Source organism: Scardinius erythrophthalmus (genome assembly GCF_964197995.2).
Source record: "Scardinius erythrophthalmus genome assembly, chromosome: 21".
Taxonomy (NCBI): Eukaryota; Metazoa; Chordata; class Actinopteri; order Cypriniformes; family Leuciscidae; genus Scardinius; species Scardinius erythrophthalmus.
In genome coordinates, this window is record NC_138241.1 from 21,371,610 (window position 1) to 21,387,762 (window position 16,153).

At 34.8% G+C, this 16,153-nt stretch overlaps 1 protein-coding gene across 4 annotated transcripts; it reads left to right on the forward strand.

Annotated features, from left to right (window-relative positions):
* Positions 1–2,154: 2,154 nt before the first annotated feature.
* nt5c2a (5'-nucleotidase, cytosolic IIa) lies at positions 2,155–15,412 on the forward strand. 4 transcript variants are annotated; one of them, XM_081351750.1, is made up of 19 exons: positions 2,170–2,196; positions 3,296–3,411; positions 4,266–4,304; positions 5,961–6,034; positions 7,845–7,962; positions 8,052–8,147; positions 8,412–8,503; positions 8,610–8,667; positions 8,768–8,861; positions 8,957–9,010; positions 9,145–9,228; positions 9,327–9,368; positions 9,639–9,746; positions 9,822–9,888; positions 9,978–10,148; positions 11,868–11,919; positions 12,207–12,267; positions 13,232–13,408; positions 13,504–15,412. In XM_081351750.1, the coding sequence occupies exons 2-19, from the start codon at positions 3,311–3,313 to the stop codon at positions 13,741–13,743; spliced, it is 1,728 nt and encodes a 575-aa protein (XP_081207876.1). In that variant the 5' UTR covers positions 2,170–2,196; positions 3,296–3,310; the 3' UTR covers positions 13,744–15,412. The 4 variants fall into 4 exon arrangements, with proteins under 4 accessions (XP_081207877.1, XP_081207876.1, XP_081207878.1 ...); XM_081351751.1 differs by lacking the exon at positions 4,266–4,304 and having other exon boundaries at positions 2,155–2,196; XM_081351752.1 differs by lacking the exon at positions 4,266–4,304 and having other exon boundaries at positions 2,173–2,196; positions 3,274–3,411.
* The last annotated feature ends 741 nt before the right edge of the window (positions 15,413–16,153 follow it).

Here is a 16,153-nt window from a genome sequence, read left to right on the forward strand (position 1 = left end):
GTGAATTTATACAGCAGAAGAACAGCAGTGGCAGGACAACAAGGGCAGTTACCAGGGGAGACTGTGTTGTACCGTATAGACGTAGTAAGTTTGGCCAAACAGTCTTCTCAGTACGGGCCTCAAATTATTGGAACTGCCTCCCTATTGAACTCAGAGAGAGCAACAGCTATTTATCATTTAAATTTACACTTAAGAAATGGATTAAAAACACTCAGAACTGCAATCATTAATAGTTGGTTTATCTTATTGTAGGTACTGCCCTTCTTTGTATTGTACTTAGTATTTTGTATCTATTTTTTTAAATTGTTCTCTGTTTTACATGTATTCTTTTTGTATTATGATGCTGTGTCGACCTGCCAAGGGACTACAGATGAAAATTAGCTCTCTAGCTAACTCTGGCACATTTACATTTTGAGTGTAAACAAAAAAATGTTAATTAATGTGCATTGTCCCTTTTAAATAAACAATAAAAAAAAAAAAAAAAAAAAAAATATCGTGCTTTTCCAAAATAACCGTTTAAGCATGTCAGGTTTGCCAATAATATTTAGCCTTAATTTAACTTTATTTAACTTTAATAATACTACACCATACATAACTTTCTAAATCACTTTCTAAATCAGTCATTGATTGCAGTAATCAAATGTAGACTAGGATACAATCGAAGAATATAAGAAGTTAAACTAAGGTATATAAAAAAACGTGTTACAACGTGTCTTCACACGTAAACAACACGTTGGGAAGACGATCAGTTACTCGCACTTCCGACCGGTCGCCATGGGAACGCGTTAACAACACGTAAGCACATGTAGGAACGTGTTACATATGATTTTATTTAAATTATCATTACATTTTTTTGGGCTCATTGTTTATAAGTTGCAGACATGAAAATCAAAGAACCTTAATTACAAAATAAGATATATTCAGCTGATCTTGTCTAAATGTAATATTAGAACTATTATACATATGTTTTTAATAAACCTTTCCACTTTAACATTTATGATGATTATTTGTAAAAGATTATGATAATTTAGTAAGCGTTGAGATCTCTTAAGTTCTTGAAACAAAAAATCATGCTTGATTAGATTTACTTTTTATTAGGCCTACTTTATTTGTTTGATATTATGTATAAAAATAATGCATGTTTTTAATCTATAGGACAGTTTTCCTGAATTGCTAAAATACATTTCTTGGAACCATCACCCACTTTCTCAAAAATTTAAATACAAAACCAAATCTTCAAACTACATTCAGAGACCATCTGATGCTTTTCAAAATAAAGAAATTTACTCAAAACCATTTTATCTGTGCTCAAAATCAAACAATGCTTTCAGATCATACACAGCTCAATATCATAAACACTGCAGAGCATTCATTAGATCATTCAGTCCAAATATATAAATCTAATATGAAAACCTTCTGGATCAAAAAGTAAAAAATAAAATAATCGACTTTTGAGTGTTTTTATGGACAGTGGGAACTTTGTACATTGGGCAATAAAATTAACAATAAAAACTAGTTAAAATGATTATATGGTCAAGACTATTGAATGTCTGTAGCTTATACGCAGTATTTCTGCTCTTTGAAAGTAAAACACATAGCCGCACGAGCACAGAATTCAGGAAAGTTGTTTTTGGGGTACAATATTTATATGTGTTGCCTATCATGTCCATTTATAGCCTTTACACATCAGCTTGTATACTTGTATGGTTAAAAAGCTGAAAATTCGAAGACGCTGACGTCACGTCAGGTCGTCACGTGGGTCACCCGTTTGAAAGTTCAAGACGTTCGGATAGACGTTCGGATAGACGTTCGATCGGTCGGTCGGTCGTTCGGATGTTTGATTTTGGCACGGAGTACCCGCCATACAGCCGATGTCGAACACACCTAAACATATTTTCAACCAAAATCCAACGTCTGTCCGACGTTGGATGTTGATGTCAATGACGTTGGGTTCTGACGTCAATCTTTCCACCTCAGTTTGTCACTGTCCACCTCTGCTGTTTTAGATTCATTATAAATTTTACATTAGATTATGCAATCTATTATTTGAATGTCATCACTTACACATATTATCAACAATGAAGTGTTCATATAAATAGCATTTAAATTAGCTTTTAATATTGTTTTGAAATGCATCATCTGCGCATGCGCAGTTTGCAGATAGCGCAAAGCTGCAGCTGTTGGTGGTGTTGTGAGGTGAGTAACGTACTGACACTGTGCAGAGATATAACGCGTTTCAATAATCAGTAGCTCTGTCATTAAATCGTTTCAGGATTACTGTGTTTATAAGTGTTATAGCCACATTCGTTAAGCATTTACCTCCCTTTTATACAGTAGTATTAGGTTGATCAAAACTAAAGGAATGATAGTTAACGTTAGCTAGCTGGTGTGCTAACTTTACCATCACGGAACTCAATGAACAAGAGGAAAGATCTGCTCACATTTATAGCTTAATAACCTTAGTAAATCTTTACACTGACTCTACTGAATAGTCTGAAGATTTAATATGGTATTTATTTGAATGAAACGGCAATTGGTTTAAATTAAAAGCTCCTTTGAGTCTTAAAATGCATGAGACCCGCTCATTGTCTCTTATGTAAGTCAAAGATGCCAATAATGTGCATAATGTTTGTTTTCATATTTTATTATTTGTGCGTTATTATTTTACATATTTCATAGGTGGTCTTCACTATTTGTAATAACAGCTAAATATTGATGTAGAGAATGAAAGATAACGACGTTCATTCATTTTGGTATTTGAAGAAAAAATACATATTCTAGAATATTGTGTGGTTTCTGCGAAGTTGTCCTTCATTGTTAAAGTTAGAAAATAAAGATTATTAATGGATATTTTTGATCTACAGTCCTTCCTTTCATGGGTTTTTTAAAGAAACATGAAGCTGGTACTTTTCAATGGATTTAAACATTGTTTCAGGCAGCTTTCTGTGCTTATCTCGGTTCTTCCTGTTCATGGCTGTTTTATCTTTTATACAGGAAATTATGTTACACTGACTTAATATGATTATTATACATGGAGCATTAGAATAGATTTGATGAACATTTTGAGATTTTGTATAAAATGTTTCATATCATATCTTATCTGCAAGACCAGGCTGAGCTATTGTGCAACATTTTAATGTGGTGAACATTTAACCTCTGAGGTACTAAACAAGTGTATATTCACATTTATTGTATCGTCCAGTCTGCTTGCGTTGCATTATAGTTTATTATTATTATTAATTAAAAGACCTATAACCATTATTTGCTTTTTAGAAAGTGTTGGTATCGTTCTCAGATTTAACGGTTAAAGATGACGACCTCTTGGAGTGATCGGCTCCAGAATTATGCTGACCTTCCAGCCAACATGGATGGTTTATCCATGAAGAAGTACAGAAGAGAGGTGCATCACAGGTATTAATACATTTCACTTATGCCTTCAGCTTTGCAGGCCATTACCATTATATTGGTCAAATCAGATTATGTAGTCTCTTGGTGACTTGAAAACAAATCCATTGTCATACCTAAATTTACGTGTTTCAAGACAAAAAGAGTAAATTCAGGCAGTTAGTGAAATGACCTTAAATGAGCTGCTGGTCTCACTTCCAGCTAAGATTATGGTCCATAATGAAGACACATTCACATTGAGATATTTTATGCTCACAGTTATTTTAAGTACAGAGAAAAAAAAACTGTAATTTTAAATTTGTAATTATGTTTTAATTTTAAAAAGAGAAGAAGAGATACAGACATGGATAGTAGCATGGATAGTCAACTTTTGTCAAAAATTGCAAGCTTTTTTCTGAATTAAAAGAATGAAGTGTTTTCTGACTGTGCTCACTTATTGCATATTTTAAAGTATTAAAATAATTTATTTTAAAACAATCATTGTAATAGTGTTTATGCACATTCTGATACTCATATCTTATATTTTAGTAGGCTAAATTTAATTATGCCCTTTGGCAGTTTAATTTGTCCTGTCAGCATAATACTGGAAAGTTCCTAAAATACTATGTTTGTCAGGGCAAACAGTTGTTTCTTAAGAGCAATCATTATTTATATGCAGACTTGTATGCAGTTTTCTGCAGAAAAGAAAAGACACGTCATGGCAGTCACAAAGTGCAATAAAAAAAAATCACAGTGAATCTAATGGTAAGAAGACCTGAATTGTCAATTATAAGCGATCTGGACACAGTTCTTTATGTGGTGCTATTAGCTGGTTTTATTACTGTTATAATATGTAGTTCATTTATTCCTTTATTACAAAGCTTACCTCAGGAACTGGCCCACTGTCATCCCTATATGAGGTATGCCAAAGGTTTGTCGTTGACCTGCAGTGCTGATTGATCATCTCTTTTGTAATTGATGGTTTTTTTCTCCAATGTACTCCATCACAGCACAGCACTAAAAATATAAGATGAACAAAACCATCAATGCTTTTGCACTGTGCTGTGACTGTATGTAGGTGTCCATAGGAAGACCTGTAATGGGATTTTAATCTGTGAGATCATTCCTTCATTCTCCCTTCCTCTAGCTGTATCTCCCTCCTTCATGCTTTTAACACATCATTTCACTGTAACGTAATAGCTCATTTGTTCCTAGTGTAAAGTCAGCTTTATTTTTAATGTGTCACTTCAGATATATAGTTGGTTAAAGATGTAGTAGCATCAGGGGAACTAAAATAAAAGGAATTGTAGTGCACTGCTTTTAACATAATTTAGAAAACGACTGACAGTAGTACTGTTTTAAAATGTACAATAGCAGATATATTTTATACTTAAAATACAAAGTCTAATTTACCAAGCTTTAAATCTTTTTTTTTTTTTTATCTCTTAACATAATGAAATGTACAAAAGCTTCTCAAATGCAGATACAAGTGCATATTTTGGTAGATTGCCAATAATTGTGATGAATCATAACCTTTCATATATTGGTATTATTCATATATCAGTGTAAAGCTACATTACTAAAAACATTTTTTGAAAGAAATTAATACTTTAATTCAGCAAGGGTGCATGAAATTAATCAAAAATGACAGTAAAGGCTTACATTGTTACAAAAGATTTTCAAATAAATGTGTTATTTTGAACTTTCTGTGAATCAAAAAATGCTCAAAAAATGTATTATGGTTTCCACAAAAATGTTAAGGAGCACAACTGTTTTAAAAACATTGATAATAATCAGAAATGTTTCTTGAGCACCAAATCAGCATATTGGATTGATTTGAAGGATCATGTGACACTGAAGACTGGAGTAATGACTGCTAAAAATTCAGCTTTGCTATTACAGAAACAAATTATATAATAAAAAGGAACACAGTTATTTTAAATTATGATAATATTTCAAATTATTACTGTTTTTGCATTATTTTTGATCAAATAAATGCAAATGGAAATTGTGAGACTTCTTTCAAAAGCATAAAAAATCATACCGTCATCAAACTTTTTAAAAGGTAGAGTTTATTACCCGGATGAGTGGTGTCACTGTCATCAAAAAATAAAAAGGAAAACTTGTTTTTCAGGTTTATAAAGCAGATTAAACAGCTGATTATAAGGATGTTTTCTCCTGATTTTATTATATTGTATTTTATTTTATTTGCCATTCTGTTTTTGGTGTGTCTCGTTAAACAGTGGTCAATCACCTGCTAATTTCCACCTGAAATACTTGATTTAACTGGAAATCAAGGAATATTACCTTGCCATTTGCTCCACCTCATATTTTGCTGCTGTTGGCTGAACTAGGAATAGAGATAAATTAACCAAATGCATAAATTTAGATTTATTGCTCTCACGGGTCAGTGTAAATCATTATCTACACTAACCTAAACTCCCTGAGAGCTGAACAGCTCACAGGTTGTGCTCAAGCCAATTGAATAATACAATCTGCTGAATTTAACACTGGTTGCAACTGTATTGATTATGCATGGCATTACTCTTAAATTGATTGTATTTTTGTGTCCACAGAGTTTTTGTCAATAGAAGTTTGGCAATGGAGAAGATAAAATGCTTTGGCTTTGATATGGACTACACTCTAGCAGGTAAGAAGTGCTAGTCTTTCTATGAACTGCCTGTGTGACAGATGAGGTCTGCATCATGCCTTGTTTTGCAGTCTCATTTGTGAAATCAGTTCAAACGAATTCAGTTCAAAGGCATTGCGAAATGGCAGTACCATAGGCTGGTACTGTAAGCTAATCCTTGATCTCGTGTATTTGGTGGTGTCATGGCTCTGCAAATAGCACCCCTGTCTTCACTTGGCTCATGTCTGAGGACACGTGCTTGATTCCTTCCTCTTAAAGCTATAAACATGTTAGATGGATGGGTGCACTGACATCCATAATATGGGTCAACTTCCTGTTTATGAGTCTGTAATGATAAACAAGGGATAATGTTCACAGTTTTCCAGCACACAGCCTAATATTAACACCAAATATGAGCTGCTTAGTCTGAAAGATCAATGTGTGTTTGCTGTGTAAATCTATACTAATTGCAGTGCAGTGAATTTGCTTAGTGTGGCAAATGTTTCAGCAGACAAAAAGTGAAGAGAAGTGTTTGTAGCCAAACTTTGACCTAACGTATCCATTTGAAGGGGCCACCAAATAGGTTTTATTGCAGAACCATTTTGACTCCATGTTGGTTAGTATCCAAGTGTCTTTAGTTAAAAGTAGTATCTGATGTTTAGTTGAACAACGAAAGCGTGATGATAGGACAGATGATTTGAGATATTTGTGAAGCTTGACCATAGGGTCGACTGCGTTTCATCAATGTTGACATTTACTTCCTCTCTGTCAAGCAGAAGTCTGTCATTTCTTTGGGAAATGTTCATTTAGCTGATCTCGCCAAAGGGGTTTCTTGAAAAATGGCACACATTAATACAAAAGTTTTGTAGTTGTCTGGGGCCTATACAGGTCCTAAAAAAGGTTCACTTAAACCTTTTTGTTTCCACAGAAAATGAAGCAGTTCATTTGTCAACTTGAAGTCATTCACATTGCAGTCATTCCAAATCCATTTATAGATTCATCCTAATTGAAGATGGAAATAGTGCGCTGTGAAAAAGGGCTTGGTTTAAAATAGGAAATGAGAGGCACCATGAGCTAAAACAGGGTTTCCCAACCAAGAGTTTATTTAAAAATGGCAAAGTCCTTCATGAGATTGATAGAAATGCTAATGATGATCTTTTTTTGTAATATTTTAAGTTCATTTTGACATGGAAATTATAAATGGGTTCTAGAAGTGTTTCATACTTTTACCAGCAAAGGAAGAAAATGGAGCATTTGGCAACAATCATACCATTTTTCAGTTATTCTTAATATATGCACTACCGTCTAAATGTTTGGGGTCAGTAAGATTTTATTTTTTGAAAGAAATTAATACTTTTGTGACAGTAAAGACATTTATAATGCTGTTCTTTTGAACGTTTTATTCCTGAAATAATCGTGAAAAATAAAGCACGGTTTCCACAATAATATTAAGCTACACAACTGTTTTCAACATTGATATTAATAAGAAGAAAAGTTTCTTGAGCACCAAATCAGCATATTAGAATGATTTCTGAAGGATCATGTGACACTGAAGTAATGATGCTGAAAATTACAGGTAATGGAAAATGACATTGTAAATTATAATAATATTTCACAACATTACGTTAGTACTGTATTTTTGATAAATTAATGCAGGCAGCCTATGTGAGCATAAGAGACTTCTTTCAAAAACATGAAATATCCTGCCAATCTCACACATTTGAACAGTAGTGTATACGATAACATTTGTCATTTACTGCTTTCATCTCGTTCATGTGTTGTATTGGGATTTGTCAGATAACTTTGCCTCTGTTCTCTCCTCTGTTAATAGTGTATAAGTCTCCGGAGTATGAATCTCTTGGCTTTGATCTGACTGTGGAGCGACTGGTTTCCATTGGTTACCCACAAGAGCTGCTAAATTTTGTCTATGACCCTGCGTTTCCCACAAGGTGATTTGAACGTTCCTTTTCCCAACATGCTACTATTCTGTATTTCAACTGCATGTTTTGATTCACACACATTTTTCTACATCTTTCAGAGGCTTGGTGTTTGATACAACGTATGGAAACCTGCTGAAAGTAGATGCATACGGAAACATCCTTGTGTGTGCTCATGGTTTCAACTTCCTGCGTGGGTGAGTCAGCACTCACGATTCAAAAGCCACTGGTTAGTGAAGCGTGGTGCTTCCTTTGTTTGTGTTTATTCGTCTACAGATAATAAAAGCTTCATTTTTTGGATTTATTTTTTTATTTGTAAGAACATGCACTGGTGCGTCATTGCCAATAAGACAAGAAATATGCTTTAAGAAAGTTAATAGTGTAACTTGCGATTTCATGTAGGCTTTTCTTGGTCACACCTTCAGCAAATGTGTTGTGTATTTGTAATTTTTTTTTTTTAGGCCAGAGATAAGAGAGCTGTACCCAAATAAGTTCATTCAGCGTGGAGATACAGAGCGATTCTACATCCTCAACACACTCTTTAACCTCCCAGGTCAAAATCTTGTATCAACGAATATCAAAAAGCAAAAGAATATATAGAATCTATAGTCTTTGTATAGTCTATTAAGTTAACATTGTTTGTCTTTCTGTGTTATTAGAGACATACCTCTTTGCCTGCCTGGTTGACTTCTTCACTAGTTGCTCCAGATATACAAGGTTTGTTTTTGTGCCTTCATTTTAATGCTTCTGTTGCCATGAGCATGCAGTAGATTATCTGAATTGCCATTTTATATATACTACTTTTTTACCTCCTCAGTTGTGAAATGGGCTTTAAAGATGGAGATCTTTTCATGTCGTACAAGAGCATGTTTCAGGATGTCAGAGATGCTGTGGATTGGGTCCATTTCAAGGTGTCAAAATATTCATTTATTTATAAAAAGAACCCCGTTTCTGGACTCAATGTGAATGTCATACTTTGAATAACCACTTCTGTGTGATATTTTAGGGCTCACTAAAGGTGAAAACGGTTGAAAACCTGGAGAAATATGTGGTAAAGGATGTAAGTCCTCATGCAGACCTGCATTTTTTGTTACCTTATGTAGCTTTGTATGTTTATTTATAATGAATTATAGTTTATAGTTTACTGGCGTAATAATTTTTTGTTTACATATCTTTTTTGTCTTCTTCATCTAGGCCAAACTGCCATTGCTTCTAAGCCGAATGAATGAAGTTTCCAAAGTGTTCCTTGTTACCAACAGTGACTACAAGTACACAGATGTGAGTTCATCAACCATCTGACATTAATCATTTAAGATGTGACAAAATATGTTGGATTTTCATTAGAAATCATCATTTCCTCTCCTTTTATCTTTCAGAAAATCATGACATACTTGTTTGATTTTCCACATGGTCCAAAAGTAAGTGTTTTTATTTCTCATATAGGTACACTACCATACCAGTTGTACTTTGTTGTTTTTATTTGTCCCAAAGGGTCAATTCACCGGTTATGATGTGTCTGTAACACCATCAGATTTCTCGTTAAAAAAATGTGCTATTAACAAATATTGGGAAAGGGAATATAAACAAAGACAAGGAGTATCAGGGGCCTTATAAGAACTCATTGTGTTGCGTTTTTATTGCATACACAAAGACAGTGACAGATTGAATGTATTATTTCTTTATTACAGGCAGGTACACCTCATCAGCCCTGGCAGTCCTACTTTGACCTTATTCTGGTGGATGCCAGGAAGCCAGTGTTTTTTGGAGAGGGCACAGTGCTCAGACAGGTGGACACGGTAAGCTCCGCTAGACTCACTTGAGTAGATTCCTGTGATGAACTTGATTGATTCAGCCATGTCTCTGTTCTGTAGACCACTGGGAGATTGAAGATCGGGACATACACTGGTCCCTTGCAGCATGGCATAGTGTATTCTGGTGGTAAGATAAAAATTTATGTCATTTTTCATATTTATTTAACAGTTCTTGTCTGAACTGCCTGATTGAATTTGTTTATTTTTCCTTCTCAGGTTCCTCAGATATAGTTTGTGACCTATTGGGAGCAAAAGGAAAGGAAATCCTGTACATCGGTGACCACATTTTCGGAGACATCCTGAAGTCTAAGAAGCGCCAGGGCTGGAGAACGTTCCTGGTCATTCCTGAGCTGGCTCAGGAGCTGCACGTGTGGACCGACAAGAGCTGTGAGTCATTATATTATAGTTAACTGAAACTAAAATCATTAAAAAAATGTTGCTACTTGAAATCAAATAAACGTTAACTAAAATAAAATAAGTTTAATTGTAACAAAAACTACAAACAGGGTTCATACGGTTCTGGAAAAGTCACTGAAATTTGTTTCAAAATATTTCTATAATAGAATATATGTTTAAGTGATAATATTGGTTAAACAAACTACAATACTTAACATTCATTCGATCTATCCTACTGCAGCATTCCATCAGATTTCTTTTTGAAGCAATGAGCATTATAACCAATCACACATTTTTCTGTTGAGCTTATGAATGTGATGGCCAATTAGAGGCATTCAGATTTGTCATCGCTGATATGAAGAGTTTTGTTTAGCGTGTGTGCTTTATGACTGAATTCTGACTGAAACTCGCAAATTCTCCCATCATAAACAACAAAGTGCAGATTCGATGCAAGAGATTCATGTCGCATGTCTTCTATAATTTTAACAGGAGTGTTTGTGAGAGTGCTTAAACTCGTGCTAGACCCAAGTTATGGACAGTTTCACGATTCGTCACATTCCCTGCTCCCTTTCGGTAGAGGATAACTTTAGGTGAGCGTTAGAGGATAACTTTAGGTGAGCGTTAGAGGATAACTTTAGGTGAAAGTTAGAGGATACCGTTAGGGGAACATTAGAGGATACCGTTAGGGGAACATTAGAGGATACCGTTAGGGGAACATTAGAGGATACCGTTAGGGGAACGTTAGAGGATACCATTAGGGGAAAGTTAGAGGATACCGTTAGGGGAACGTTTGATGATAATGTTAGGGGAACGTTAGATGATACAGTTTGGGAAATGTTAAAACATAACGTTTGGGGAATGTTAAATGATACAGTTAGGGGAATGTTAAAATATAACATTAGGAGAACGATAGAATATAACTTAGTTTAGTGGATATAACTTAGTTTAGTGGAACGTTAGATGACGAGCTTGTGCTCGAGATGCGCCAGTTGCCCAGTAACTTTTTAATGAATTTTGACAATGCATGGTTGTGAGAATGTGATATGGCTTAGTGCGATCATCAAATCGCAATGGTTGTGATGTAATTACATAAATATAGTCTGACGCACTACATGTTTCCAAGTAAAGCCAAAGCACAGCACTGTGTTCATTTTCAGGTTTGATTCACTGTACATGCTACTCTGCAAGTGCTGTGTGGTTGAGTAGCTTATAATGTGCATTTGGGAAAGCAACATGCTCCAACCATCTTACCAAATTTGTTATAAGAATCATTTATAAATCTGTTGTTGTCAATAAAGAGAAGTGGTAATGTCTCCCTGCATTTTCCGCCTAAATAAAAGTTCATTGGTTTAATGTTTGAAAGCAAAAAAATGTAGACATCCATAAGTTATAGTATTGTCATTTTTCTGCTGTTCTGTAAAATAAAATAATAATAATAATAATAACAATTATTAATAATAACAAATCTAGTAATACTTTTGACATAAATTGAATTTATTGTTATTAATACTACTACTAATAATAATAATAGCAAATCTATTTCGTTATAAAATATTCTATTATAATATAATATTTTATTATTAAACACTTTTTTTTTCTAACAGTACAATAGTGTATTACTGCGATTAGTAAGATATTTCTTTATTATTTTAATATTGCAGGGTATGCAGATGTTCATAGTTCACTGAGTTCTCTCTTTTTGTTTTGCAGCACTGTTTGAGGAACTACAGAGTCTGGACATTTTCCTGGCAGAGCTCTACAAGTAAGTATCATCCATGAACTCTTGCTCAGATGTTCGCACTGCCACCATCCAGTGCTCGTGTGTGCTGGCATTCATGCACTCGTGTACCCAGAGGAGGACACGACGCTCCCTCCCTGCTGTCTGCAGACATTTGACATGCAGATAAAGGGGTGCGCATTTATTTCTATTTAAAGACTGACAGTGCATGGCTTCTATTACATTTAACTCGTTTGACACCGTTCTCACCCTACATCTTTCTTTTTTCCCTGCCATTTTTCTCCATCCTTTCTTTTTTTTTTTGTTCACAGGCATTTGGACAGCAGCAGCAATGAGAGACCCGACATCAGCTCTCTTCAGAGGAGGATTAAGGTATATTTCTTTATAACAGAAGCAGTACGCTGTGCACTGACATTCCTGTTACTGTAGTGAAAAAATCCATTTTCATGGGAATTTTTTTTTTTTTTTTCCACAATTAAAATGTGCCAAAAGTGCATGAAAGTTCCAAAGCATCCATTTTTAAAAAGGTGCATTTGAGACAAATACTTTATAGAACGATATGTGCCGCAAATAAATGGAGCGCACCAAAGAATATAATTACAATATTTGTGACAAACATTTATTTTGATGTTTTTTTGGGGGTTTTTTTGGATACCAGATTTAGGTTTTATTGAAGTCCGAATTACACTAATCATATTTTAATTTTGAGCAGAAAGTGAAATAAAATGTTTTTTTTAATATCTGATTAATTTTAGAAATATTCACCAGATTGATTATCAAAGTAATTACACTACTGTTTAAAAATTTTATCAAATTTGAATGTCTCTCATGTTCACCCAGGCTGAATTCATTTGATCAGAAATACAGTGAAATATTATTACAATTTAAAATAATTGTTTTCTTTTTTAATTGATTTTAAAATATGATTTATTCCTGTGATAGCAGAATTTTCAGCGTCATTACTCCGGTCTTCAGTGTCACATGATCCTTCAGAAATCACTCTAATATGCTGATTTGCTGCTCAAGTTTTTTTTTATTATTATTATCAATGTTGTGATAATAATAATAAAAAACAGTTGTGATGCTTAATATTTTTGTGGAAACAGTGATCTTTTTTTTCTTCAGAATTCTTTGGTAAATAGAAAGTTTAAAAGAACAGCATTTACTTCAAATAGAAATAACATAATACATGTTTTTACTGTCGATTATGATCGATTTAATGCATCCTTGCTGAATAATAGTATTAATCTTTCAACAACAACAAAAGTCGTACGGACATTACTTAAATCAAATTACTTAAGAAACCGTGCTGTTTCTGTATCTCTTATTTTCTCAGAAAGTGACCCATGACATGGACATGTGCTATGGGATGATGGGAAGTCTTTTCCGCAGTGGCTCTCGTCAGACTCTGTTCGCGTCTCAAGTGATGCGTTACGCTGACCTGTACGCTGCGTCCTTCATCAATCTCCTGTACTACCCCTTCAGCTACCTGTTCAGAGCCGCCCACGTCCTGGTAAGCTCAACAAACACAATGTCTACCATTGATGCATTGGTCATAAAAGTCAAGAAACCTTTAGTAGACATTTTTTGTCTGTGGTTTACAATCAGATGCCTCACGAGTCGACCGTGGAGCACGCTCACGTGGACATTAACGACACGGAGTCGCCCATGGCCACGCGCAACCGCCACTCCATCGACTTCAGAGACCTCGAGTGCAAGAGACACCAGCTGACCCGTTCCATAAGCGAGATCAACCCCCCACACCTCTTCCCTCAGACGCCACAGGAGATCACACACTGTCACGATGAGGATGATGATGAGGAGGAGGAAGAGGAGGAGGAAGAATAAGTGGCGTTGCGTAGAGATGCGTCTACGGTTTAAACGAGTATGAGCATTTCACACTCAGCCGTATATTTTGTAGAGATATAAGAGAGGACGATTACTTCTCACGAAACGCATTACATATTTTAGTGTTAAAGGTTTGATGAGAGTCTGAAGCTAAAACTGGGTTTTGATACTGTAGTTCTAGCTTCTTATTTTTGAATGAGATTTACAGATGGCCTCACTTTAAAATGCATTGAAAAAAATGAAAATGATAACAGGAAGAAGAGATTCCTGTTTAAACTGAATTACAGAATCAGTTAAAATTATATTTGCATGATATTGAGGGAACATAACAGTTACAAGGTACTTCACTGACTTAAGCTTGAGAAAATAGCATAAATACACCCTGACGTATTGTAGACTGCCTTCAAACTTTGGAGATGAGCCATGTAGCATGCTGGGAAATGTCACACCAACAATACACCTTGCTCAGTATCTGTCTGACTGCCTGTTCAAGCGCTCTTACATCACCATCTTCATTTCAAAACTGGTAGTATGCAAATTGCTGTCATATTATTCGGTGAAAACTGGAACACATGCAACCGTTGCCAATTTATGCAGAGTGAGATACAGGAACTGAAGTGTAATAACTGGAAGATGAAGACGACACTGAAACGTTTAATGCACTCGCCATGATCACTGTGTTATCATTAAACCTTGAATCTAGAGCTTAGATTCGGTATTTACTATTTTTATATCCACTTATCTACAGTTAATTCAACCAGATATATTTAAACAAATCATTTTGTTTGATATTAGTGTAACGGTTAGCTTTTTGACACTTGGCAGTGATTTAAGATTGTGAGTTGGTCTGTGGGTGGCATTGGACCAAAAGAGAGCTCATCCATGAATCACACTCTGACATAATGAACATTTGTAACCCATACAGTAACGGTCCAGATCCTGAAACTTTGTTTTTGACTTTCATGGTGTTCTGATCAACATCAGAAGTGGTTTTGTCTTTTGTTACTGTTTTAAATCAAAAAGGGAATTTATGATGGGTCCGTGTTGCTTTGGAATACTTTAACATGTGCGTTCCTATATTTACAACTGTATTGGTTTATTTTGAACAGTACTGTTGAATTTGGACTGAAAGATGAGGGCCATCATGCCCATGTAATATGTGAAGGGATGCTTTAATCAGTGTCTTTCATTTAAATTCACAGTGGCTGTTGAAGATTACTGATTTTGTGACTGTATTGTGTAATAGTGACATATTTCAGTTTGCTTTAACCTTATCAAACACCCCTCAATGTTTATTTTTAGGCTTTTCTATTCAAGTTAAATCTGCTGTATAGTGGGGGTGGTATTTTTTATTCATCTGTGCCTTTTATTGTTTCAAATTTCTTGATTTGTTTGTGCCCAATGCCAGTTTTCTTTTACTATTGTGTCATGTTTTTGCAGGATTTTTATGTTCGTTTAGTTTGCCATTATTTACTGTAAAGCAAACGGTCATGACAGACGTTTTGGAAGGATTGGATATTAATGTAGTTTAAATGTCGAAGTACATCAGAAGGCTTTCAACTCAGATGTCATTCATTTTTAGTGTTATGTTTTGCATTTTTTGCCACAGGATTGCTTTTCAGTGCGTTGGCTTGTTGCATATGAAGAGAATAAATATCCTGTCATGCAGCGCTCCCTGGTGGTCATTCGGCAATATCTGTAGGCTATTTTGCACCTTCAAAAAAAAAAGACTCGGAAAATTTGTCCTCACTAACCCTGTATTATGCTTAAAATCGGTACTGTTTTTCTTTTGGGTAATACATTTTACCATTTTATGGTAATATAAATGTACGCCTGCAATGCAGGTAATTGGCCAGATTTACTAAACGGCAAGTTAGAGCGAGAACGCAAATACCAGTAAATTGACTATACTAGTGCAAACCTTAGTAAATCCCCTTCCCTTGCTTGATTCATTTAAATACCCTCGTCTCATAAATTTGGCTTCTGATAGGAAAACTCCTACAAATGCATATGAAATAAGGTCTACGCCTCTTCAGCGCAAATTTTTCACATGATTTTTCACTTCGTGTCTTTAGTAAATCCTCCTGACAGTTTTTTTAACGCTAAAAGAGGGTTTGCATTGGCGCAAGGTGTTAGTAAACCTGGCCCTATAAGTTTCTTTGGATAAAAGTGTGCCAAACGCATATGTAAATACTCTCAGGTAGCCTATAGTTGAGAAATTTATATAACAAAATTAAGAAAAAAATATATATTTGTATCTCAAACCTGTGCAGCTGCCTTTAACAATCAAATGTTAGGGATGCATAAAATGTCGGCCACCATATCGGTATCGGCCGATATATGTTCATTTTTAAAGTTATTGTTATTGCCCTGATAATAAAATTGGGCCGATATGTTAAAGCTGATTAAT

Excerpts from the sequence above, each read along its gene's own strand:
- nt5c2a (XM_081351750.1), top strand. The coding sequence starts at position 3,311 with ATGACGACCTCTTGGAGTGATCGGCTCCAGAATTATGCTGACCTTCCA. Across the intron at positions 9,229-9,326 it reads GTGACTACAAGTACACAGAT|AAAATCATGACATACTTGTT; the intron begins GTGAGTTCATCA and ends TTTATCTTTCAG. Across the intron at positions 9,889-9,977 it reads TGGCATAGTGTATTCTGGTG|GTTCCTCAGATATAGTTTGT; the intron begins GTAAGATAAAAA and ends TTTCCTTCTCAG.